Genomic DNA, 26,991 nt, shown 5'->3' with positions numbered 1-26,991 from the left:
TCTCCCGGACAGGGGGGCGGCTCGCGGCGTTCTCTTCGGCGGCCTTCGATATATCACATGCCGGGTAGTTTTCTCCTTTTCTCCGCAACGCGGAGGGGCCTATTTCCGCTCTGGTGCCACAAAAAAGCAGGCATGGGTGCCTGCTCGCAAGTGCGCGCTCGGGCTGGTAGGGCGTTTTTGAAGCAATAAACGTTTGTAGTCGACTGGTCCCGTTGAAAGGGAAGTATTGAGATCATCACTCAAACTCCGCGCGCACTCAAAATACAAAAAAAAAACGGCAGAACTGTGCCTACAGGTTCAGGCATAGAAGAGGTTCGTACACAGCGATGACGACGACTGAAATGGGAGAATCTAGCCGCGAAGTTGACCAGTGACAGCCGATCGGGCAGCCATGGCCTATGTGACGTCCCTTAGGCCATGCCAGAGGTTGCATAATGAGGACAACTGAGGAGAGAGTGGTTGGTTTTTCCGCGTCTTTCACATCGATTTGCGCGCTCACCGCTTCACGTGCACGTGTAATATTTGGCTCAGGTATTCCTGGCAGTGTAATCTAAACGTCGCGCAGGTTTACTTGCACAGCTCAAAGAGTGTTGCAGGGTCCCTTTAAAGCACGCTCCGCCACGCCATTTGTTTATTCTGACCAAAAAGCAACAAGTCGCATCGTGTTTCAGCTTCGTGCTTCGTGTCACGCAGATCTGACTAGGAAACGAATACTCGACGCATTTATTTTCTTCCGTCGTGTCACCTTAAAGTAAGGAAAGGCGAGACAAAAAATCATTTCGTTTTTTTATTTCCGCGCAGGCAGCATAGAAAGCGGCCGCAGGGATCAATACGGCTGCTGCCGACAATGCTTGGCTATGCGCATTCTCTGCCCCTAAGAAAGACCGTTGGCTGCAGAGCTTACACAGCCTTCTGGGCACTTCCCTGGGCTTTGGCAAAGGCTATGAATATGTGCTCGAGAGTGTTGTTGCCGATCATGGCGTACTCGAGCGTGAAGTCCTTCTCCAGTAAGCGGACTCGGGTGAAGAGCTCGCTCCACAGGAGGCGCTCCACGAGATGGTAGCTGAAGACATTCTGTAGAAAGGAGGAGGAAGTGCGAATAAGTTTCACTGTTCTTCGCAGGTCCTGGATAGAAATCGAGACAACCAAGTGAACAAAAAACTGAGGGGTGACTATTCATCCTAAACAGCACTTAACAACACAACGACGAGGAAGAGCGGACACAAGACGGCGCTGACTCTCAACTAAATCATTAATCGGAAGAAAACAAAATATATATACAATCATACAACACACATTTCTCTAAACGTCATCACTACACAGCAGTGCGCCAACAATCCTATCGTAGCCCACTCCCCCCCCCTTCTCCCCCCCAAAAAACAACACAACCTAAGGCATCGTCTTTGACAGGAAGGCAAATTCCTTATCGTACAGTGTCACAGAAACATGGCTAATGCACTTCCCTTCCCTTTTTCTTATATGAAACGCTTCCACCAACTCTCTTGTGAACTCGTCATTGTGGCGCCAAAGAATACCCGTGTCCTCATACAATGGTTTACATTTTTCTTGACTGTTTTCTTCGTGGTCCTTACAGTGCCGAATCATATGCGCAAAAGGAAATAATCCTGCGGGGCTTAATCCTGCGGATTAAGCCCCGGCAGGATTATTTCATGAATTATGTCATATTTCCTCTTGCCACTTCAACATTTGCAGTAGTGGTTTATATGCAGAAAAAGGATATCGTGAGCGCGATGTCTGCTTGCCCTTTGTCCAAGACTATCGCAAAGCAATGCAGTTACAGTGCACGTGGAACGTTCATTCGATGTTACCAACTATTTTCATGTTCACGGTCCCGCCGAACACGACATAAACACGATCATACTTTAACTGAATAGTTCTATCGCAATGATACATTTAAATATTCATTTTTCCAGCTTGCGATACATGAATGGAACCAATTGGATCCTAACATCATCAGAATCAGTTCATCAGCTGAATTCGAGAAAATAATAGACGAGTTAAGTGAGAGCTATCACTAAACTGTTTTCCTGTGGATTGACGTTGTGGGATGATACGACCCTTAAACACATTACGTTTATTATCCTCTGTTAATGTCTCACTAAAAAGTGTATTTTTTCCGCAGTCATGTCTGATTGCCTAGTTCTCGGGAAGTACTAAAATGTTTTATGATAAAATTTTTGCATTTTTTGTTTTTCGTCTCTTTTCAAATGTCTTAGCCTTTGTCATGCTTATCTTGGTTGCTTCTTTTGATATATTGTGTTGCAAATGTTAGACTTGTGGGAATCGTGGAGAACCGCGGCCCGCGATCCCGAGCCGGCGCGCACTTCGGGAGAGACTTGTGCGCGGAAACCGGTCCGGCGCTCCGCTGGTTCGTCGGCGTCCCCCGAGAGATGGCACCACCGATCTTGTGTGCGGGCATAGGGGCATAAGCGCGTGGGCGCGGGCGGCGCGACTGGGGCAGAGTCTCGGCGGAGACCCGGTCTGGGCGAGATCGGCGGAACATCGCGGCGGTGATGGATACATGCATCTCAGGTGGGAGCTTTGTTTGTCGCGCGCCGTCAGTGCCTGCCTCCCGTTCGCGGTCACGACCCGGACGGCGTGATTCGTGAACGCCGTCGAGCCTTGTGCTCGCATGCTTTGGGATTTTCCAAATAAACGGCTGTGCTTCGGCACTACTGTCTACTGTGTTCTCGTATCGGCGAACCTCGCTGGGCTGCCGTAGGCATGGGAGCCCGCGTGGTTGACACGCCGGGTGCTAGCGTGGGGGCCTACCCCAGAGTGCTGGCTAGGTCCTCGAGGAACCCCTCACATATCCCACAGACTTTATACAATTCATGCTGGTGGTTGTATGCAAAATGTAAAGTTGTTGTAACTAATCGTCATAAAGTGACGAACGCTGATTTTTTTTTGTTTTATGTGCCTCATTCCTATCCTCGTTGCCTGTAACTACTGTGGCACGCCAATGCATTGCATTTGTTGTGCCCAGCTGCAATCAAGCTGAGAGTGGCAGTAATGGAAATAAATATATAAATAAATAAATGAACCTCTCAGTTTCCTGGCCAATTCTCTGTGAGCACACGTCTCATGCTATGACTAATGATTTCAATTTCTGGCTATGAATGTCGTACGCCACAATTTCCTGACACGAGGCTCAGCTGGCGAAGTAAGCTGTAAGTGTGCGTTCCAGGTATCTGTTCTTAATCTACGTTATATGTCTTATGTACGGCAACACGTACTTCGTCGAATAATTTCTCATTACACAGTCTTATCGAGCCACAACGAATCAAAAGAAATTAAGCACAATACTTCCTTGCGCGGGGCATAGCGGCAGCCTCAATTTCCCGCATAAGGTTCCCTGCTTTTTTTTCTTGCTTCCCCGTGGGGTATGCTATACCTACAAAAGTGTCGGAAACGGCACGGTTGGTTCGTATCGGTCCACGCATTATTGGATACTGGATTCACTGTGCCGTGAGCAGCCAGGAAATGACGTCCCGCGCTTCTTTCCTACGTAACATTAAAATTCGCCTTCCATAAATAAAAGCGAAACCATAAAACGCTCTTGCGGTCTTGTGATATTCTGGAAAGGCGTGTTATACGCACTGCTGGCGCAAGAAAACGACGAAATCTTTAATTGGTTCGTTACCTTGCGTGGAGACACTCTGGCTAAAAAAGATTTCCACAAACATCTTTCTAACCACCCTGAATCCGTTAGCCTAGAACCTCGATTTTTGAGTTAATGAGGGCTTAGTGACTTTTTGTTTTGGGTATTTCTGGTTATGATAGCCTGGAGAACCTACCGGACATGAACCGGCACGTTCCATCTACGCTTCTGTTAACACGTCTGTTTCCCACTTCCGTCTTTGCTCTTGCAATGCTGTGCCATAAACTGAGCCCCGCCTCGCCATACGCATAACGTATTTTCGAAGCAGATTTTTTGAAGCACACCCAGTGTAGTCGTCCTCAAACACTTGGGCCATGGCCATGAACTAGCGCATGAATTTTCGGCCCCTCCCTCTCTCGTGCCCTTCACTTTTTTCGAAGCCGGGATCCCACCCCGGTCTGTGTGGTAAACAACCCTGGCCGGCTCTTATGGTACGTGAATAGCTTGCACATCCGCAGTGCACCATGGGAAGCATGTTTGAAGGAGAGAGAGCAATGCACAAGTTTCTGCACGAGCGTTAACGTATGCGTACCAAGTTTGGTACAAGTCGCTTTCAAACAATTTCAAAAACACTTTCGACCACATAATGTGGGTTAAGAGTTTCTATTAAAAATCAAACAACAAACGCGTCCGTAGTGTGGCCTATGGTAACCATGAGCTGAAGCAATCGAGCTGCAGTACCTCGTGCCGGTCGCTCAGCGTGATGCCAGGGAATAGCTTTGGCACGGCCACCACGAACTGATCGGCGTCCGAGGAGGCCCCGTGCTTCAGCATGAAGTGGAGCCGGTATCCCTTTCCGTGCTTCTCGCGAATGTGCTGCAGGGTCCCCAGGCACATCATCTTGCCCTTGACCATGATAGTCAGGCGGTCGCACGAGGCCTCGCACTCGTCCATGCTGCAGGTTCAAGAGCACCAAATCATATATACTAGCCACTAGGACTTACAAAATAAACCTTCTATAACGTTTCTGTACGTACTGACTTTACGTTATATAGTACGGCCCTAGGTGACCTATATATTGTACTGGAGATAGTACTCCACCAAAAGATGGGCACATCTGTGAGTGTACTCTAGTTAGAACGTATGCACAGCATGGCGATCCAATGTGATCACAGTAAGCGAAAAAAAGAGAAAACTCGATCGGCATTGTTTGGTCCCGGACGGGAGTGCGCTCTGGCAGAAGACGCCAGGACTTTGGCTACCACTACTTTGGCCCTCTGGAACCAGCAAGCCCCTAGCTGAAACCAACGTCGTTATATGTAATCACTGTCATCTGTCCATTCATTCCTACTGTAGGTCATCAAAAATAGCCACATACATGCGTTCATTGCCACCAAAATTTCGTTATATCACCTTCCGTCGGTTATCAGTTTATACTGCAGTCTTTTTGAAACCATTCCGTTACTATGGGGGTCCACCGGTTTGCGAGACTTTGCCTAACATGCTCAGGCAACATCAACTGCTTTTTTACCTTGAGCTAGGACGTCTGCCACACAAATTCAAACTCAATTCAAGGTGCTCGTTTTGCAATCCCTGAGTGTTAACTCCTATTACTCGCCTTTTTTTCCTCGTTTTGTAATCCTATCAGTTTTCTAGAGCTGCTTAGTAAGAACCGCAGTTTCTGCTTCAACATGCATTAACGGGAGTAAGCATTCGCTGCATAACATCTTTAGTAGCAATGGAAGCCTACTGTTCATTATATAATACAGTCGAACACGGATATATCGAACTCCAAGGGGATCGCGAAATAGTTCGATATATGAAAAATTCGATATAAAAAATATGGTCTGAAACCTCACCTGTGGCGGACGACCGCTTACCGATCGGCGCATTCATGAATGACAACTAATTCCGCACTAACGACGGAACAGGATACTTTATTTGCGTGAAAAGAAATCGCTGATCTTGGCCTGCTTCTTCGTCCTGTATATGGAATTAAAGGCGGTGGTCTCGATCTTCTCGAGGATATCCAAGTGCGACAGCCCAGTTCCTTCCATGTCGCCGCAACTACGTCGAATGAAGCTGAACGCAGCCGCCATTTCACCGGTGGGGTACGATCGTGTAGCCACATCCACGTCCAGACGATCTTCGCCACCCGTGCTATCAGCCTGAGTTCCTGCAACCGCAGCTACGATATCCTCGTCACTGGCACTTGTAACAGCCTAAACATTGCTGTCAGCGTTCACGAAGTTGCCAGCAGACACTCCGGCTGGAACAGCAGCCGGGAAAAGGGACGACAGCTCGCGAAACGTGTCGTCCATGCCCTCTTCGTCGTCGTCGCCGTCTTCGCAAGCTTCCGAAAATTCAGCCGTCACGAAGCCTGCCTTCCGGAAGCAGTTGGCCAAGCTCTGCTTTACGCTGTTACCCCTCATCATGTGTATGGCCCCCAGCTGGTCAACTTTAAGCTCGGTACCCACGCGGAGATTCATCAAAAGACTATCGAAGAGTCGCCTCCTGTACCCAAGCTTGAACGACTTAGTCGAGCGGTCGAGCGGCTGCAGCCTGGCTGTTGTGTTCGGAGGCAGAAACTTGAGCTCGATGTTGTCGAGGTCGCAGGTGGTTTGGTTGGCCGACCAGTTATCCATGAGAAGGCAAGCGTGGCGCTCCGAGGCCCCGGCTTCTGTCCCTGTCGGGTTTCGGCGAAGGCACTAAGCGACCGCGGAAATCGGGGGTGCAGCGACCGCCGAAGAGCACCTTTCAGTTCGCGCGGCGTTCGATATACCCAATGTCGGGAAAAATACCGTTCGATATAAACGTACAAATCCCTATACTTTTACACTGAATTTTCAAGGGGATAATTCATGAGTTCGATATAGACAATAATTCGATATACCCGTGTTCGACTGTAGTACACACAGAATTCTTTTCAGCTCACAATATAAAATACGCCAGATTTTCGCCTCGTGGTTCGTATTTGACCCGCTAAGTTGATTAGTTAGTGTTTCATTCCCTCGCCCCTTCGTCTAGAACTGCACTGCCCAGGGCAAACAGTGCGCTTTATGCTTGTCTATTCAAGATTACTTTCAAATTATTCTTATCTCTTTTTACTCCTCTTACTATGCTTTCTGTGTGAATTTCTTGAAACAGTCTTCGTAGGTCTTACACCGATTTACTCAGCAAGGCGATGCCATCTGCGAATCTCAATATGGGTTTCCGAAGTATTCTCCATCTGCTCGTATTTGTCCTCCCCATAAGATTTTTGAAAATGCCTCCAGACGTGCTGTAATTAATATTGGCGCCATGATGTCCCACTGCCAGACACCTTTCCTAATAGGAAATCCCCCCCCCCCCCCTCTTAATACGGGTTTTTGTACCTGTATATTTTGTGTACATGCCTTCGCGAAGAGACCTGTGCCCGCCGCCTCTACTGCTTTTCTCAATGCTTCCACCACTGCCACGGTCTCTGTTAAATCAAATTCTATTTTCGTTATGTATAAATGCAATGTAAAAAGGGTTGTTATATATACCCGCAAATTTCCCCTTCCGATGTTGATGGCATGAATGCGATCGAATGCTGAATAGCCTTGCTGCAGCATACTGCAGGACTTGGTTAAATCCAATCCAGTCCACTCGTTTTCCAGTCCAGTCCAGTTTTCCAATCCAGTCCAGTCGTAGATCCAGCCTTATCCATCGGTTATTTCAAACCTACTTCATAAGTCGTAAGGCGAACTAATATCTTGTCGTAGCAGCGTCTGTACAACGGGAGGTAGAGAAGGATTTATAGGATGGAAAACGGTGTCTTGGATTAGTGAGCGGGGTCAGGCGGAAGGCACCGCATAGCTCAAAACAAGAGAGTGAAAAAGGCCGCTGTGAGATAGGTCGCCGCACGTAAATATGCTTCCTTTTTACAGTGAAGGTTCTCAAAACGGCGTGTCACAAGGCACGGACGCGCACTCCCACAATAATAAAACTAAAACGAGGGCACACCAACCAATGCGAACAAAGAGTCGTGCTTCTCATTTTGGAAAGCTCGGTAACCTGGCGCAGCAGGCTACAGCCAATCCATAAGCCAATGAAAACATCCAACGTTTCGCTTATTGGTATGGGCATCAACGAACCCTAGGAGCGTTTTATTATGATTGGTATCAACTCCTAACTGTTTGTGTTCATCCTAAGCCAGCGACGGTTATTGATCTGCCGCCGCATTTGGCTCCGACATGGCATGTTTGGTTCCGCAAACCGCCAGGTAGCGCCGCTGTTGCAGGTTGTTCCAAAATGCACAAGATAGCGGCGTTTTTCTAGTGGGCAAACTTCTTTTTATTTTTCTGAGAGATAAAATAAGGGCTGTCCTTGTTGGTGTTAAAGAAATCAACCACAGACTGCAACCTGCTCGTAAGGATTGAGCGCGAGCGGAGAAGCGGTTCGCTCAGGAAACATTTTTATAAGACGTTCATTCATCGATGTGCAAGCGACGCCATTCATTAGACACGCGTGTCGGCCATATGTCCGTACCACTCACTTGTGTGACGTGAGCATGAAGGCGGTGCGAGACTTCTGCTTGATGGCCGCGATAGCGCGGCATATCTTGGCGCGCGAGACGACGTCCACGCCGGCGAACGGTTCGTCCAGGCACACGACGGGACGCAGGCCGAGCAGCGCCGCCCCGATGGCCAGCTTGCGTCGGTTGCCTCCGCTGGAAAGAAGGTCAAAGATAAAAAAATTGGCTTCGTATCAGCTTTCGCCTCCGAAAATGTCGCCCCAAGACGATAGTTCCCTGCCGCCGAGCTGGCTAACACATTCTCCTCTCTCCCTCTTCTAACCCACTCCCGCACTCACAATTGTTGGAGTAATATTTCAGCTTTTGTTCCGGCGGTAAAACCGAGTGACCGACAGACAGAACAAAATTTTTGCGCTAGGTAACCCAAAAAATTTAAAGCCACTCAACGTGAAAGCTGTAAGGAGTGCAGAGCAGTGATTCGCCATTAAGTTCGGAAGCGGCGTTATCCGCTCACGGCTACCACCCAATGCAGTTCAAATTTCCCGCCTTCGCAGTGCTCGCGCGCCACCTGCCTGCAACTGTGCCAGCGGGAGTTCTTTTTTGCGCTTGCTTTTCTTCCCGCACGTTCCGGCGTTGTGCTGCCACTTTTTTGTAGCGTGAGCTACACTGGCCGAGGTTGAGCAGTTTCGCGTGGCTTCTGGAGATCCGTGCTGCGCATGCGCGAGTACCAGTACCGCCTCACGGCGCACAGCTGGCGCGCCACCACCGCGATTGGATTGGATTAGATTGGATTGGAAATCGTTTCAGCAGCAGTAAATATGGTGATCAGCTAATTCTAGACAACCAGAAAACCTAAGAATAACCAGCTGCGCATATCCTGGCATAGCCGAGCTAAGCCACTGCTGTTCTTCGCAGTGCCTGCGAAGTGCCTGAAAGCGCCTGCACAGCCGGAGCGCCATCCATGGAAGGACTGAGCGACCAAGCGCCGGGGAAACAGGCATTGAAACCTCGCCTAGTCAAGTGGTAGCACAGCGTCGAGGCTCTTTGGAACGAATCCTGAAGCGTGACGTCACAACGGCCACACGCGCTCCGGAGGCTTGAGGTCCTTTTGGCGAGATAAATGGCCTTGCGAGACATGGCGTTATAGAGATTTCGCCCTGAAACTGTGAGACATGTAGCTCCGGTTGACGCAGCTGAATCCCTTGTCAGTCTTTACCCGGAGGGATGCAAGCCAGGGTAGACCATTTACCTGTACAATCCACATTCCTTGCTGGCGTGCTGCTGGAGATCAGCAACGGAGATGACGCTGTCCACGGCGAGCTTGAGGTCTCTCTCCGGTATCCCCCGTAGTCGACCAATCAGGTACAGATACTCGTAGGCATTCATTCTGTCTAGCAGGCCACCGGACTGAAAGCAGTAACTGATGTTTGACTGCCACTGCAAACGGCACAGAGAGAGGACAACACACTCATGGAAACGGGAAGAGAACTGCTACACTGCAGCATATCTGTTTAGGACTTCAGTATAAATTATTCGAGTGTTTTTTGAACGCACACGAAAAGGTGATTTCTCGTGTGGAAGCACGCTTTTGATGTCCCATGAGTTAAGGAGCAAGAGCGGGATATCTTTCTTTGCACGATGTATTAAGAGGCTTGTGTAACTAAATATTCCTTTCCGCGTTGCTTACCTTTTATTTATTTACGTTATCCTTACAGTACTGGCCCGTGCTTAGAATATTATAAGACAGATGTTCCCACACGTACACAGCTCACACGTCTCACGCCGACAAACATCGACATATTTGGATGGTTGAAAAACCAGCCGTAAACACAGGACACAGAAAAACACGACACGACAAGCTTGTCCCGACGTTTTCTTCTGTGTCCTGCGTTTACCGCTTATTTTTTATTCATTCAAGCGTATACAAACTAGCCAAATCCAACGCCTTGTTATGACAAACATCGACATCATCCGTATTGCCAACCGAACGGCTTACGCATATATCTGGTGAACCCGCCAGCTAACCAAATAGTTGGAATACCCTCTGCCATCTTTCGGATGCTTATTTTTGCCAGTAAACTTTGCAAGGGCGCTGAGGGACATTCGTAAGACTAGTGAGCGCACTTGACTCGGTCCAGCATTCCAGCATTCCCTTCCAGCATTCGCCATGACTGCGCGCGAACTGCGTCATATTTTTTTTTTGAAAATTAAGGCCTACATTCACTCGTTGATGGGCTGTTTTGTGATTATTTCATGTTTACTTCGTAGACTACACGCTGGCGTTGGTTTAGATAACACGAGGCATACTTGCCTTTAAGCAAAAATTTCACTATGCGCAAGTCATGGTGCATCGCTAGCACTACGTTCCTCTCCAGGCGAAATTTTTCTTCACGAACGTCAGGAGGGTGCCTGGGCACTTACACATTATAGGCTCCAGTTGGTGACGGCAAGCCAGCTTCCAAAGACCGAGCTAACGCGAATCATTTTAATGTTTGCTTCACCTCTATGCACCAGTGCATCACTCGGAAGACATTTTTCTGTGGCAATATAAGCCGTCTAATATCAAGATATGAAGGCCCTATGACCTCGTGTATTTCTACGAGTTTTTTTCTTAAGGGGGCAGTTGGGTCTTTAGGGCCAAAAAATGGTAAAAAAAAGCGTTTTCTCAAAAATCGCAGTTTTGGCATCCACAGCTATTTTTCTGTCAGTCTGTAAATTTCCTCATCAAAAGGCAGCATATTTTGTTGTTATTATATTATAATAGCATTTTAAAGTGCACTCTACAGCTCAGGTAGCGCAGAATTCGACGGTGAAACAGCATTTTTCTTGCAATGCAAAGCTGGCATTTCATCCTCAGATATCCTGGCACCCAGAGCAGGTACAAAATTCCTTTTGCTTCTGATACCGAAATGTGTGGAGAATACAATAATGGAAACAAATTTTTTAAATGGAGGCTTTGGAAAATTATTATTGTGTTCAATTGGCACCACCTGCGAGCCATTTCTGGCAGAGCGCGGGAGAAGCGAAGTTCCCTGTGTTGTAAAACGACCAAAAATATCTGAATCAAAAACGTTCTTCCTGTGTTGTATTCTTTAGTCATTTGTCTGCCTAGCCACGTGGTAGTTGCCACTCTGTATGGAGTGGTTATTTTGTAGCGGTGACCGAAAAAATGGCAATTAATCATTAAATAACTCAAAATATAATCAACTTACAAAACATCTAATGGCAGATTTCAAAACTCTATAACGCAGTGCAGTTTCATTAAAATTGGTTGGTAAATAAAACAAATAGCTCTAAGACCAGTCTGCCGACCTCAAACTAAGGTTTTTGCCCTGCGGAGAAGCTTGCTCCAAAGAGACCGGGACCCACGGAGATTCTCGTCAAGGCTAGCGCTCGAATAGCTCCGCTGTGAGAAAAAAAATTTACACCATCTTCCCGCGAGGGGAACCATGGGTAGATGCGAAGCATCGTGGGGTTTCCGTTGCGTTTCCGTTATGTTGTTTCCATTTAGTGTGTCAATTTGTTGTTGTTTCCATTATATTACGTACGGTTACGCCGACCATCGCGATAGCAGGCCTGTTATTCTCCGTTCAAATCATCGGTGGTCATCGGATGTCATCGGAGCGGCGGAACGACTGAGCGGAGCGGCGCAGTTACCGCGCTTATATGTACCGCGCGTTAACAGTGAGGGGAATGAGAGAGAGCAGCGCATGCGCATGTGTTAGATGTTTAACCGAACGCTAACGCGCGCTGACGCACAGCTGGCACGGCGACGGGAGCGAGCGCTAACACGCAGATGGCGCTGCGGTGAGAGCGGCGTTAGCGCGCAGCTGGCGCGGCGAGGAGAATGGGGGAGGGATGCGGACGAAGAGCGAAGGAAGACGCCGGAGGGACAAGGCGAGTTAAAGAGATGCGTCGCATCTAAAAAGCGTAAATGCGCGCCTCGCTTAGAAAACAAGACAAGATTTCTGGGCTCAGCCAAGCGGTAGCTGGCCACAAAACACAAGTAAACAAGTCGAACTCATGGGTCGCTGCCTTACTCGAAACCCTGTGCTCACCGCGCGTACGTCGTCGCCAAGCTTGATGTCCATCATGTAGGCCTCCCCATACGACACGTTCGTCAGCCCAGCCAGCATTTCGAAAGTGGTGGTCTTGCCAGCCCCGTTGACGCCCAGCAGGCCGAAGCATTCGGCCGGCCTCAGCGCCAGGCTGACGCCCCTGACGGCGTACACCTCGTCGTAGCGCTTGTGGAGGTTCCAGGCGACGAGCGCGTAGCCGCCGAAGTTCCTCGTCTGGCACAGCCAGTTGACCAGAGCGCGCTCTTCTTCGACGTCGCTGTCCTCCGACTGCTGCCGGCCGCCCGGAAGGAAGCTGCTCCCCGAGAAGAAGGCGCCCGACAGGATGTAGCTCATGGCCACGAAGCAGAGCAGGCCGTCCACCAGGAAGAAGAGCAGGTCGCTCAAGATGCCGAATTCGTAAAAGCTGAACGGCGTGGTGACGTCACACTTCGGCTTGTATTGGTCCAGAAGACCTGCACCGACACCGGAACACCGAGCGATCATTTTCGTGTCGTTCCATTCACTGTCGATATCATGTATTTCGACCGTTACTAACATCCTGGCGGGAAGCGCATTCGACGAAAAAATAATGGTTTAGCTGTTCTTGTACACAGTGCCTAATTGTTCCGTTATCTACACCTATGGACTATTCATATAAAACATCTAACCCCTCGTCTGAAGAGAACAGTGGTGTGGGCGAAGCTAGTCACAGGGTAAGTGTAAACCGAACCAATACTCAAAACACCAAACCGACCCTTAACCAAACCCAAAACGACCACCAAACCCCAAACCCATACCTAATCAACCCAACACAACCCAACCCAACCCAAACCAAACGAGATCGAGCCCCACCTAACCGACTGACTGAGCTTGACCCGTTCCTAAAAGAAAACCATACCAAACACACACCAGATGTAGAATCACACCTCATCACATTCACAATTTGATTGTAGGGTTTAACGCACCGACGCAACGCAGGCGATGAGGCGCGCCGTAGTGGAGAGCTGCGGATTAATTTTGACCACCTGGGGATCACACACGAGCGTTTTTGTTTTTCGCCTCATCAGAAAGCGGCCGCCGCGGCTGGGAACCGAACCCGCGTTCTCGTGCTCAGCAGCACAACGCCTTAGCCACAGAGCCATCGTGGCGGGTGTCACATTCGCAATGACCTCATTACCTCATCACCACCGGCGTGCCTGCTGTCACGCTATACTTCTCGGCAACTTCCAGGTCAACCGGTCATCTCCCGGCATGCAGTGCGCTTTAGCAACGGTGGCGCCCGTGGCAGCGATGCAGCGCAAGGATCGTCTCCAACGCCGTGCATATGAATGCCGTGTACGAATAGTACAATCGAATACTTCCGACCACGCGAAGCTTATTTTTCTTGAAGCGTTTGGTTTTTTGGAACACCACCACGAGCTTCCCCGGCACAAGCCAGTCAATAAAGCCTTGTTTGAAAAAAAACACAGAAAAATTAACCTTCTTTCCCGTCTGCCCGATTTCCGTCCACGGCCAAAGAAAAACAGAGGAATACAAAACAAAACCAGACTGACGGAAGGAACCAAAAGACGGAGTGACAGCTTAATCACCGTATTTTTACTCCAACAAAACGTAATTGTGCTCTATTTCTCAAGTAGGGACGCGAGCGCATGCACCAGTATTAGAGAGGCCATAAAAACAAAACTTTGTTCAGTTTAGAAGGACTAGCCTTTAATAGCTCACTGAACTCCATTCAATACACGCTAAGCGTTTCTTTAACGAAAAAAAAATGCGAGAAATATTGTTACGCTGCCTACTCACGGTCCGCAAGATTATGTGACCCAAGGAATTGAGCAACGAATTTAGTGGAAGGTGCTGGAAGTAGAGGAAGACGAGGTTGCTAGCGTTCGCGGCTGCAGTCGGACATACAGAGCTACCCGTGTTTACTTTATAATAAGCCGTCGTTCCCCGCACGTAACAATATTAAAGAGCTGCCAGACATCGCACCACACGACGCCAGCACTGTCTACAGGCCAGCTGTAAAAACACATTTATACGTGTGTTAACACCATGTTACCATTCAAGTGACACGATAGAACGTTAGCGGCTATTGGGAACTATTAGCGCCCAGTCGTGTTTCTGGGCGACGGCCTTGGTAGGTGGCCCCCGATCGCACGGACAAGATGCTTCTGTGCCGTCATGGAGAAATTGACGGAAAGTGGTCGGGGGAGTTGCCACCGATTAAATTTTCCTTTTGATGTTGTATGTTCACTTGCGCCAGAAGACTAACCCTGGCACTCTCAATCCTTCCGCCACTCGAGCCTCCTGCAGTGGAGGGGATAGCCTGAAAGGAATTGCTCCCTCCCCCCAGCCGAGTGGAGAGGGCAAATGGAGTGGCGGAAGGACTCAGAATAAGGCCCTAAGACAGGAGAGACCACACGACACAAAGCGCTTAGTATCACGCAGTTTGTCCTGTCCACGTCTCTTTTGCGCAAGTGCACGTGTACAGCCCGGAATACCAACTCGGCCCAACCAACGCCCTATTTGACTTCACTGTCCCTCCAAGTCGGCCCACTCTCTTTCACCGCGGTTGGAGCATTACTGGGGGCACGCACCCGCCACGGCGACTTACTGCACTGTCTGAATCAAGCGACCGCTCAGGCTTACCGTCCATCGCGTCGGCCACAATTTTGTGCCGTGGGAGGCCGAGGTCGGCGTGTTGGGCCCACAACGACATCGCCGCCTGGCGGAGGCTGACGTGGGGAGAGCCGGACCGCAGCGCCTCGCACTTGTCGGCGTTGTCTTCGCCCTGGGAAATCTTGACCAAGCACGCGATCAAGGCGTACGGGGGGAACAGCATGAACGGTGCGCGCGGAAATTGGCCCCCCAAAAAAAGGTTGACTATACCGTAGAGTACAACCGACATGAACCCTGCAAGGTAGAAAACGCGTCGTTTAGACACGAGTAATACCAACAGGATCGGAAGGAAGGTAGTAGGAGCAAAAATTGGCCGGGTATCTGCTCCTTTCGTCGCAACTGTCCAGAGAAGACGATATTCTTTGTCCACATTTGCCAAGTAAATGCCTCCCCCCTCTTTCCCGCTCAACTCTCATGTTGTTCCTCTTGCGTCGCGCTCCTCCCAAGGTAAACGCCTTATATGGCCTCCCCCGCTCCTCCTCACTCGACCTGCGTCGCCCATATTTTTGGCCTCTCGGTGGGACTGATTGCTCTCTTCTCCCGCATTGCATAAGTCGTGATCCGGACGGGGCGATGCCGTTAACGCCGTTAACGCTTCGCTGTCGCCGCGCATGTTGCTGCAAATCGTTTTTAAACTTCCCACGCAAACGTCTCGGCGTTCCGATGAGACAGAAACGGGGGAGGTGACGGGTAAATTGTAAGGGGGAGGGCGCTCCTAAGCGGAGGCGCACGGCGAAAGTGCGACGGCTAGGCAGTGAAACATACGGTGAACACGCCAAAGGTTAGCTCAAGTCAATTTATATTTACCGCGTTCCACTACTACAAGTCGGGTGCCTCAATGCCAGTTCTGCCGTGCGGCGGAGACGCGAGTGAATCGAGGCGCCCTACTACAACGTTAAGAGACCCACTCTGCCCTAGTAGAGTGAAGCCCTAGTCCACGTGCGTTCCAAGCGAACGGGACTCTTTCGTAACCGTTCCCGCTTGATTTCTTGAAATGCCGCCAGAAGCTATAGTGGCGCGGGCGACAGTGGATTTTTTTTCTGCAGTAGCTGTAGTATTTCATTCCGCAAAAATAAAGCATCTATGATTTTTTTATAAAGTAACACGGTAAATCCCTTTTGTATTAATTTTCTGTCTTATATTTGCGTAATGTCTCGTTCTTGTTCAACAATGTTGACAACTATGAACATATAAACCGGTCTTAAACGTTTAAATTTTTATATTTGGCTGTGAGTATATAAGACTACTGCGCAGACCTAGTTTCCCTTTGGACGGTTGGCTGAATCGAGTCAAAGACAGACAGACACCGACAGACAGACAGACAGACAGACAGACAGACAGACAGACAGACAGACAGACAGACAGACAGACAGACAGACAGACAGACAGACAGACAGACAGACAGACAGACAGCCCAAAATTTTTGGGTTCAAGTAGCCCAAGAAAGACTATCATCTATAATAACTGTATTAAAGGAAAGGAGACACGAGGAAAAAAGTTAAGTACCACTGAACTCAGATACGTGTAAAATTGGTAAATCCGCCGGACTAATCGGCAGTCAAAAGATCATCCCTGGCACCAGTCTTCAACAATCAGGCCTCGACCGTCGTGAGCGGCAAATAACCGCTCTGTTGTTAAAGGAGTTTGGTTCAGGTGAGAAAATGCGTACATAATCAAAGCAGCGTTGCAGTGGAGATACTGAATTCGTGAGTTGCCACAAGGAAAAATGGTGCCCTCGGCCAAGAATAGAGTGCGCGTATAACCTTTTACGATAGCTATATACAAAAATTCGTCTCTGAATTGTTTGCAGCACTGCCTACCGAAAAAAAAATTGATAATTTTGCAGCCACACGCCACATAATTTCATCAGCCCACAGGCCGCTGAAATCATATCGAAGCAAACAAAATAAACACTGCAAACATCCCTCAAATTATCGTTTTTTGTTAGGAACAGTCAGTCGATTGCTTCGAAACCTGATCCACAGCCTAAGCAGTGGGATGGCCTCCCTCCCACGCCAATCCCGAGTCTGCACCTACGGCTTTGGCAGATTTGAAGAAAAAAGGCGAGCGACGTCCTGCTGGCGGGTCGCTTCGGCAAAGGTGTACTGGCGTAATTTCTGTTACGGATGTGACGTCAGTGAAATCCTGGTGTATGCCGGCATAAAACACTGTCGTGTTAAAATATAAAACCCGCAAACGAACAACCCTAAGTGTAACGTACTGTTTGTACTAAAGGTTGCTTCCCCGCAAGCAGACCCTGCGTGCAGGGCTACACCCTTTACAGGCCGCTTACTTCGTTGTACTGGTGTCACTCCCGTGACAGATATGACGTGAGGGAAATCTTGGTGTATCCGGGAACAAAAATGGCAGCATCTCCACTCCGTGGATGATGGCGAGGTGCGGTGTACGGGGACTCGAAATGACACCCAAGTTGCGCCCCGAGTGACATCCCATTTGCGCCCCGACCGTCATTCGATTTGAGCCGTGAGTTGCACCTTGATTATTGCCTAAGTTTATCTGCAACTCACGGCTCAAATCAACTTTCGCTTGATTTTTGCTTAAGGGTGGTGTGCGCACGGATAGACGCGGACGGAAATTGGGGGGTCCTAAGGTACTCCGCACCGTTATAGGCGAGGGAGTAAGCCTTTTGACTCTCGGGTACTAACTCACGGTCTTAGCCTAATGGGTAAGCCGACTGAAAGACTGAAACTAACCCCCGTATTCAGAAAGCATACTTAACTTATGCCATAACGAAGCCTTTTGTAAGTGTCGGAAAAGGACCAGAATGAGAAAAGGCCACTTTGCGCTTAACAAACCTTCCTTAAGGCACACTTATCAAATGCGCCCTTTTCGAGGCACGCTAGGCTCCTGCGAACGAGGCTAGCGCGCGATGCGCCAATCCGTACATGGCGTGTGGGCAGGACTTGACCTTTGCGCCAATAGGGGAGAACGATTCCGTGGCGCCATATTCGAAGCGCTCGGATCAGCCAGCTCCGTCCGCAGCCGATACCCGCAGGGAACTTTAGGCTTAACATCGCGGCAGAATACCGTTGATTTTCACTGTTCTCGGTTACTAGCAGCTGGCTGTTGCCTTTTTTTTTTTTGAAAGATTGCTTAATACAGAAGCGGACGCCTAGTTCCGGCTCTTCGCGCTCCGCACAGTAGCGCCTTCGCAAGGAATGCGGCGATGCCGGCAACGTTTGTTCCGTATCCAAAACTATATTTTTACTCATGCCTTGAGCTAGTACATGCGATTTTAAGCCTATTATTACAATAACAAGTGGTGCACACGCAAAATCTGGTGCCAGCAAGCATCAAAAGTCAACCGAGCGCAAAGAAACAGCAGGGAGAGCGAGCCCGAAAATGCGAGAATCCCTAAGCCGACGTCACGGCGGCGCGCTTCGCAGCGCCGCCTGTGGTCGCGCTCACCGCCAGTTCCTAGTGACGCAGCACGCAGCAGTAGCCGCATTAGTCATCCTTGTAATGTGTGCGTATTGCTCCTATAGAACACTGGCAAGCACAAATTTAGTATCGGCACTCCTTTAAGAAATCTGGCGTATCCGTCAACCCGACAAAACCACTTGGTCTTGCTTATTTAAACATGTAGACCTGTGTGGAACGCAAATTGCTATTCTACGCTCCGACCTGAGCACTGGGAGGAAGCGCTGGGCAGCTCAGACCTGCAGGTTCAGAAGAATCTAACGGAACGAGCGGCCGAGGTCACCGGCAAGCTGCAGCTGTCGATCCCCACACCTCAGAAACGAAAACTGTCCAAAAATAATGTTTTTAACACGAAAGTGTTTGATTCCGGGGTACACAGATTTCACTGAATTCATATCCGTCACGGAAATGACGCCAGTACAACGAAGCAAGCGGCCTGTAAAGGGTGCACCCCTGCACACAGGCTCTTCTTATGGGGAAGCAACCTTTAAAACCAAAGAGCACGTTATGCTTAGGGTTGTTCGTTTTCGGGCTTTATATTTTAATACCAAGGTATTTTATGCCGGGATACACCATGATTTTATTGACGTCATATCCGTCACGGAAATTACGCCAGTACACCTTTGCTGAAGCGACCCGCCAGCAGGACGTCGCTCGCCAAGCGCACCCACAAGACAACCGCCGACCCGCTATTATGCTCAGGTGCAGGTTTCACTGTACACTTCGCTTTCGTGTTTCACCGATTCCTGAAATAGGAATCAACATAATTTTTCTCTTTCTCTCTCTCCGAGCTGCGATGTCCACATCACAAAGGTTCCAGGCTACGCAACTTCTAGAACGTTGTCCCTAATTGCTCAGAAGTAAACTACGCGTAGACTAGCACATGCCCATTCACTCACCGCCGACATAGAATAATAGCACCATGCTCGAGACGGCTCCCCCGACTGTCTCCGCTCGCTCCGCCATCAGGTAGCCGATGCAGATGGCGGCCGGCCCGAACACGATGAACGACACAATCATGGCGGCTAGAACAGATCAGGAGGTCACGTGAATACGGAGAATACTACTGATCCGGAAAAAAAAAGCTTCATGCTTTGGAACGCTCCACAAGGCGCCATTTTTATGCCGCAGATTCCGACGCAGAAGCCAGACGCCAGCTTTTCCACACAATGGGCCGTTCGCATTTTTAATCCATAAACCTGTCATGTGCCTCGTGAAAGCGCTATACTGCACAGCGATGACTCCTCCTTCGCCTCTGCGTGTGGCCGGCTGTTTACTCATGTTTGCAAGCATTCCTAAACGCGAATCACTGCGGCCATTCATACGTTACCAGATTCGTGGTTGTCTAGGACCTCAGAACATCCGTTAATGCGAGGCAATTTTACACTGCTACCAGGGGGTTCAACACCGCCGTTTTTCTGTCCCGTGCCTGCAGCGATCCAAACGTTTGGGGGCTGTACTACACACGAGCATAAATGAACGGTGTTGATGCATTTTATATGTATTACCAGGTTACATAACTATTACGGAGTTTGTAATATGCAAGGGAGCTTAAAAGTTGCAGTTCGAGACTGCGAAAATACGAGCGCCACCCGGAGTCGAAAACGGGAACCGTGCCTTTCTACTTCGCACCGCTGAAAAGGGGTCTTTCTTGTCCCGCCCACAGGTATGCTACGATCGATGGTGTTCCGACGGCCGTTTTTAACACCGTAAAGTTTGTTTAATCGAAACAGGCGCTTCAGTGGATTCGCGCCGACATCACAGATCGTGCTGAACTGAGTGGCGTCAAAATTCCTCACCCCAGGCCGGCATAAAATTCTTTTTGGATCCCGCCGGACGAAAGGTGCGATCTGCATGCCGCTCGTTTTGCTTTTCTACGCTTGCACGACTAGCAGAATGCGGCTTCACCAGCAGCTTTATAATAGTAATTTCGCGTACACGTGCACTATTTTTGTATTACATTCTGACTGTCGTCTTTGCCTCTTGACTTCCGCATGAAATGCGTGGCAGAGCATCTGGCAATTAATCCAATGACGCCATTAACTGCACACGTTTGTTTATACGTGCGTTATTGATTTAATGCGTTTCGATCGTGTGTTTTGCATTATGGCTTTGCACGGTATGCAGCAAAATGCAGCAAAATGCAGCAAAAGAGTGTGACCTTGTCCGCACTATTTTATTACCTTTTCATTGCCTGCGTTGTAGTTGTTGTTGTTATTATTAATATTATTGTGATTATTCTAATTATTATAAGTATTATTGTTATCGTTATTATCAGCCTATCTTTGTTCACAGCAGGAAGAAGGCATCTACCATGCACTTTTGGCTCAAAGGGTGGGTCCATAGGTTCATATCGTGTTGTTAGCATTATGTTGACTAAGTAGGGACTACATAAACTATATTGTTGCGTTTCAATTGGGTTCTGCATTTTGTCTTCACGTGAATCCACGGCATATAGCTGGATCAATTTGTAGCAATAAATATAGAAGCTAAGCAAGTACTGTATATGTTTATATTACAATCATAACTACAATTCCGCCACTTATAATTTATAATTTACGCTTCACTTCAGTGCTTCGAGTTTCAGCTTTAAGTACAGGAACGATATATTCACGAGAACGCAGTTGCAGCTATAAGCCGATAAAGAATTAGACAATGCAGGCTTAACCTGTGCTAGTAATTTATTACAGTTTTTTAATAAGGTTTTATAAACGGTTTACTGCAGGGCCGGAGAAATACCTGAGGAATACATAGTGCGGGAAAATATATATGCATAAATAATCGTTTAGAGATCCTGGTGGAGGATGGCTGCTTTTTTGTGCAGAAATGTATTTTGGATTAGGTGGAATGGTGGGTCATTGCCATCGAACATTACTTATATATTATTTATTTAAAAATACTGCCAATCCCTTGTCGGGATTTTCGCAGGAAGGACATCGGAAACCACACAAAAGCACACAATAAAATCATCCGTAAGGTATACATCGTTTAGGATACGCGTTACATTGATGCTACCAAGTTCTCACGATTTCTAACAACCAAATTCAAACAAGTTCTAACCAAGTTCTAACAACAAAGTTTTAACAATAATTGTACTACATCCAAATGATTACAGTGCGAAAGAGTCAATATAACAAAGCCTGAAAACAATCGATTTTGCAAAGATGACTACAATAGCGCAACGTTAGGGTTCCGAACGCAAATGTGCTTCAACAAGAGGTGAAAAAATATTTAAAGCATGGCTGCTAAGCTGTTCCATTCCCTTATGGTGGCTGGGAAGAATGAGTGTTTGAAACATTCCGTGCGGAATGCGTATTCTTGCAGTATTTCGGGGTGCTGCTTACGCGTGGGTCGTGATTGTTTAACTGTAATGTATCTGGAGGCATCGATGTTGGTTTGCTTATGGCGTAGCTGGTACATGAATCGTAGGCGTGCTAGTCTTGCTCGTTTTTGCAGCGTTAGCATGCCCGCTTCTTCAAGCATTTCGGTAGGTGAGTCCGTTTGCCTAAACTTGTTATAAATGAATCGGACAGCTTTTCTTTGGACGCCTTCTAGCTTCGAAATATGTTTTTTTGTGTACGGGAACCAAACAATGTTCGCGTATTCAAGAACAGATCTTACGTACGTGTTGTAGGCTAACAGTTTAATTTCAGAAGGTGCTAGCCGAAGGCATCGTCTCAGAAAAAGTAGTCGTTTCAGCGCGATTGCTGTAACGTTAGAAACGTGGGCATCCCATCTGAGATCGCTAGTAAAGGTGAGGCCAAGGTACTTATGATGACTTGCTCTAGGAAGTGGGATGCTATTGATGGTATATGAGAACTCTGACCATTCCCTTTTTCTTGTTACTGTCATTATAGCTTATTTTTTTACATTCAGTACCATTTGCCAATCTGAACACCAGTTTGATACTATCTCAAGGGCTTTGTTTAAGGCAAGATGATCTTCTGCAGAGTTTATTTCATGATAAATTATACAATCATCCACGAAAAGTCTGACGTGCACGGGAATTTGACCGGGTAGGTCATTGATAAAAATTAGGAATAAGGTAGGAGCAAGAACACAACCTTGGGGACATCGGATGTGACGGGAACTGTTGTGGATACTTGGCCATTGAAATTAACAAATTGTGTGCGACCGGTAAGGTAGTTTTTGATCCATTTCGTAACGAAGCCATTGCCTAAGGAACATTCTAACTTTTGTACCAGTTTTTTATGCGAAACCTTATCAAAGGCTTATGATCGCACAAACAGAAAAACGTATCCGCGTCTCTTAATAATATAGGCTGATTTTAATTAAAGATTCGCCTTTAACATTGGTGTTGTCACAAGCCGTCTTTGTAGCCAAAATCAGTTTAAGAAGTATTCCTAATATATCAGATAACGTTTATTTCGAATACAGATGCCAGTTTTACTCAACACTATCGTATGTGCGCCTGAAAGCAGCAATAAAGCTAGTATTCATTCTAACCCAAATATACACACGTGCTTGTTGATGTTCCAGATCTCGCGTTTGGCTGCAGTGTGCGAGAAGGCAGGACCTGGCTCATTTACCACCTCGACAGATCTACCAAAGCTACCGGCTGTGACCAGCCCATTTCAGCAGCAGAAGAGACTACGCGAAACTTGGACAGACAAGGCACTGGATAGATATGCACTGGCTGGATACCTAGTTATTAGCATGCGGCCATGTGCCATACACTTTTGTACGCGACTGAAAGCGTAAAATATCCAAATTGTGTTTTTACTGTATGAATGGTACTAGGCAATTAAAATTAAAAAAAACTGTGCTCTTTATTCTTTTCTAGATTGTGTGTACTAATAAACCAAAACAACCTCGTACTTAGAACAAGTGGTGCAAAAAGAAGTGGACGCGCAAAACTCCATCAATCAAAACGAAACGATTGCCCTTTTGATAATGTGGTGGGTTGCACAACAGAAACAAGGCCAAGCGCTGGCCATCTGAATATCTTCCACTCGCTCAATTAACCCTGCATGTGCGTCCCAATTGAACTTGGCGCTAAATCACCCCCCTCCCCTCGCTCGGCTTTTCAGTCCTCATCAAGATGGCGCCTCCCAGTGCATGCCTGCAACGCGCCACCATGTTTTAGTACCACTCCCCAAAAACTAGGGGTTTGTCCGGCGCTGCGAGCAAATATCGCGTCCCATGCACAGTATAGAAAGTTTCACTCTCCTGCTGCTGCTGCTTCCTAATTGTGAAACCATCGCACACTTGACCGTGATCGGGCTCGCGCAGGCATGCTGGATAACAGGCAACATCATGTGGAGCGGCCCTAACGGCGGGCTGCCGCCGAATTGGGAGCAGTGAATTACGGACAGCTTTTTCGAAGCTTTGTTTTCCAAGGCATCGCAGTTGTTCCGAACGGCCGTGAAGTAGCGCTACAGCAACCTAGCCATGCTCTGGAAAACAGACTTCACGAAGGCGGTGCTTCTAAACGTTAACCGCCCGCCGCGGTGACTCAGTGGGTAAGGCCCATCGGCTGCTGAGACCAAGGACGCGGATTCAATTCTGGCAGCGGCAACTGCTTTTCTGAAGTCGAAAATCGCAAATGTCCGTATGTTGAGATCGTGGTGCACGCTAAAGATCCCCAGGTCATCTAAATTGTTCTGCAGCCCTGCACTAGGGCGCGTCTCATAGTCGAGGTGTTACTTCGGCGCGTTAAACACCACAATCACTCAATCTTAGAAGTTAACCCCGTCGAAAACGCACCAAGCATGGTTCCCGAGTAGCCGCTAAACCAGAAGTGGATGATGCACCAGGGTACCATGACGGCGGCGTAGCAGATCATGTCGAAGAATAGGTGCGCCAGGGTGAAGAAACAGCCTGATATTCCGGTCATGAGCTGCACGTCGCGGGCCCCTCCCAGCCGCTCGGCCACGGGGAAGGCGGCAAAGGCGGCGAAGGCCAGCGCGTAACTAAAGGCCGGAAGGAATGCCCAGTAGGACCAGGAGGCGAATGAGAGCATTAGGTCGAGGATGAACTGGAAGCTCTCGCTTTCGATGGCCAGGTAACTCAGCGTGGCCTGGATACGCGCCTTGGCCTGACCCGAGTACAGGCGGAGATGCGCCGTGTGCACCATGTTGAGGAGAACGGGCAGCGTCATGACGCTCGTCGGGTTCGGCATTCCTCGCGTCCTGCGTCAGTGCAGAGGAGGTGAAGTGTTTTAGAGGCGACAGTCTTTCTTGAGCTACTTAAATGCGAAAGTATTGGCCTGTCTGTCTGTTTCAACGCGAACGTGTTTTATTCCGGCATACACAAACATTTCAGTGACGTCATATCCGTCACGGAAATGACGCCAGTACAACGAAGCAAGCGGCCTGTAGAGGGTGCACCCCTGCACACAGGGTCTTCTTGCGGGGAAGCAATCTTTAAAACCAAAGAGTACGTTATGGTTAGGGTTGTTCGTTGTCGGGTTTTATATTTTAACATAAAAGCGTTTTATGCCGGAATACACCAAGATTTCACTGACGTCGTATCCGTCACGGAAATGACGCCAGTACACGTTTGCCGAAGCCACCCGCCAGCAGGACGTCGCTCACAAAGCACACCCACAAGACAGTCGCCGACCCGCAAATCATGCTCAACTGCAGATTTCGCTGTACATTTCACTTTCATGTTTTAGCGATTTCTATGTCAGAAAAATCAACCAAGATTTTTCTGTTCCTCCATCCAGCCGCCCAGCCGAAAGTTAGAAATACCCTTGAACGAGGCGCTTATATTATAAAAACATTTCTGAACAACTAAACCTGCTCGCGTGCTTCATACTCTTCGACGTTGTTCAGCAAGAAGAAAACAGGCAGCATATTTGAGGCAAAACATAAACACGCAACTGGTGCATGCAATGTTCGTTTAACTAAAAATATACGTGGGAGCAATTCTTGCGACAGGAAACATAAAGAACGCGTTCAAACAATGCCTTAGCCACAAAAATACAAAAAAGAGCTCACGCACGAGCCTTACGCTCGTGGCTCGAGCGCCAGGCGCAGCGTTAACAAAAGGTCTCAACAGAAGGAGCGGCAGCAGTAAAAACGCGGGACAATTAATTTAAATTCAGCAAACCTTCATTGCGTGAGAGGTGAGCGGGGGAGAGAGGAGAGGCGGTTACGTGGCACGGGCGACAAAGAACTATCGTCTTTCGACGACACTTGCAGCCAAGCGTGCAGATAGGCGGCCAATATTTTTAAGGCGAAACCTTTGTATCGCAAAACGCGAAAAGCGGACGCGAGGGGTGACCGTCATCGGCGTGGTCGTGGTCGTGTGCGTGTGCATACGAGCAAAACGTCACCTGACGCCAGTGGCAGTAGAAGGCAACCCATGCGGGCTTTACTGGTCTTTATGGGCGGTAGCAATCGTAACCTGAGACACAGGACCCATATGAGGAGCATTAACAATGCATGACACGTGAGCACACGTCTGTTTCTAAATACCTGTCATGACTAAGGACAATGTGTCGGGAATCGTATCCCGCACCTTTCAATTAGGTGCGTGCCTAAGGCGGGATAAGATGGATTAAGGTAGAATAAAAACGGTAAAATGGCATGGCTGCTGTGTCGATGGCTAGATTTGCTTATAAAAGGTACCCGAAACAACAGTGCGTCAGGCTTTCCCCTTCATAGCACGTAACAGACTTAAAGGGACCCAGAAAAACCTTTTGTAAAAGTTACAAAAGGCCTTTATTGTCGCGTAGTACAAATATAGCGATGCAATGCCGTTGGAATTATTGATCTATACATTCAGTATTAACTGCGCCAGAAGTAATTAAGTGACCTGTCCCACTTGCCTATAGATTCCTCCTCCCTCTCTGCTTCTTTCAAAGCACCTGGAAAGACTGGGAATAGCCATGTGACATCGCGACGCTTGACTTCCGTTCTCCGCTCGCTACATTCCTGCGCCTAGACACGCGTCAATCGCTGCAGACCGTCCTTTGCCTCGGGATCGCGCAGGAAGGAGGAAGAGCAACCGGAAGCCAATGGCAGTGACGTTGCCGGCGACCGACGATCGGCCGAATCTGGGGGGCGCCTCGCCGTTGCGCCAGCCAAGACCGGCGTTACGTCAGCAGCGGTCGGCTCGCTGCGGCGGCGCGCTCATCGGCTGAGAAAGGCGATCTTCAAAAAGTGTTTACAAATTATCCGTACAACGTATGGGGCTCACACTTGGCTCAAAAATCCCCCGTTATGTGTTCGACCACCTGAATGCATTTGAGCGCCACCTTCACAAAGCTTTTCTGGGTCCCTTTAAGGGCACAGGGTAAGCCCTATACTTCCCATGCGTTTATGGCCAGTTTTGGGTACCTATTACCCAGCATCTAATTAAAGGTATCTACACAATCCGTACTCCATTTTCCTTCATATTTTAGGCGCTTTTAACTGGGCCAGAATTATTAAATCAGACTGAAATTATTTTTCGTGAATATTTTTTCCTGAGTACCTAAATTTTGGCGTTATTTGCATATTAAAAATTGGCAAAAAAACACTGCATGCATATTTTCAATTGTGGCAGATGTGACAACGTATGTGTATGCCAGGGGAAAAATGAGGTGATTATCCTTGAAGACATAGGAAATGATGGTACCTATGTAATAAAAAACATTGTTTTGAGATAAAGTAAGAAAAGAGGTGAAAACAGTACTTTTTTTGCCACAAGCATCGCTTCAGTCATTTATTAATTAAGCAACAACT

The 26,991-nt window shown here is 48.2% G+C and overlaps 1 protein-coding gene across 1 annotated transcript in view; it reads right to left on the bottom strand.

The window, feature by feature from the left end:
- Positions 1–774: 774 nt before the first annotated feature.
- Positions 775–26,991, bottom strand: part of LOC144146368 (phospholipid-transporting ATPase ABCA3-like) — a 65,302-nt gene continuing 39,085 nt past the window's right edge. The window contains exons 15-22 of the mRNA XM_077678325.1: positions 24,023–24,447; positions 19,195–19,320; positions 14,825–15,088; positions 12,179–12,651; positions 9,370–9,557; positions 8,142–8,315; positions 4,364–4,577; positions 775–1,074 (exon numbers count right to left, since the gene is read on the bottom strand). Coding sequence (XP_077534451.1) covers positions 901–1,074; positions 4,364–4,577; positions 8,142–8,315; positions 9,370–9,557; positions 12,179–12,651; positions 14,825–15,088; positions 19,195–19,320; positions 24,023–24,447 — 2,038 coding nt within the window. The 3' untranslated portion in view covers positions 775–900. The remainder of the gene's footprint in view (positions 1,075–4,363; positions 4,578–8,141; positions 8,316–9,369; positions 9,558–12,178; positions 12,652–14,824; positions 15,089–19,194; positions 19,321–24,022; positions 24,448–26,991) is intronic.

The sequence above is a fragment of the Haemaphysalis longicornis genome, unplaced genomic scaffold (assembly GCF_048455015.1).
Source record: "Haemaphysalis longicornis isolate Haplotype H1 unplaced genomic scaffold, Haemaphysalis longicornis Haplotype H1 scaffold_7, whole genome shotgun sequence".
Lineage (NCBI taxonomy): Eukaryota > Metazoa > Arthropoda > Arachnida > Ixodida > Ixodidae > Haemaphysalis > Haemaphysalis longicornis.
Note: the sequence above shows the minus strand (reverse complement) of the source record. Positions and strands in the feature narration are given on the sequence as shown.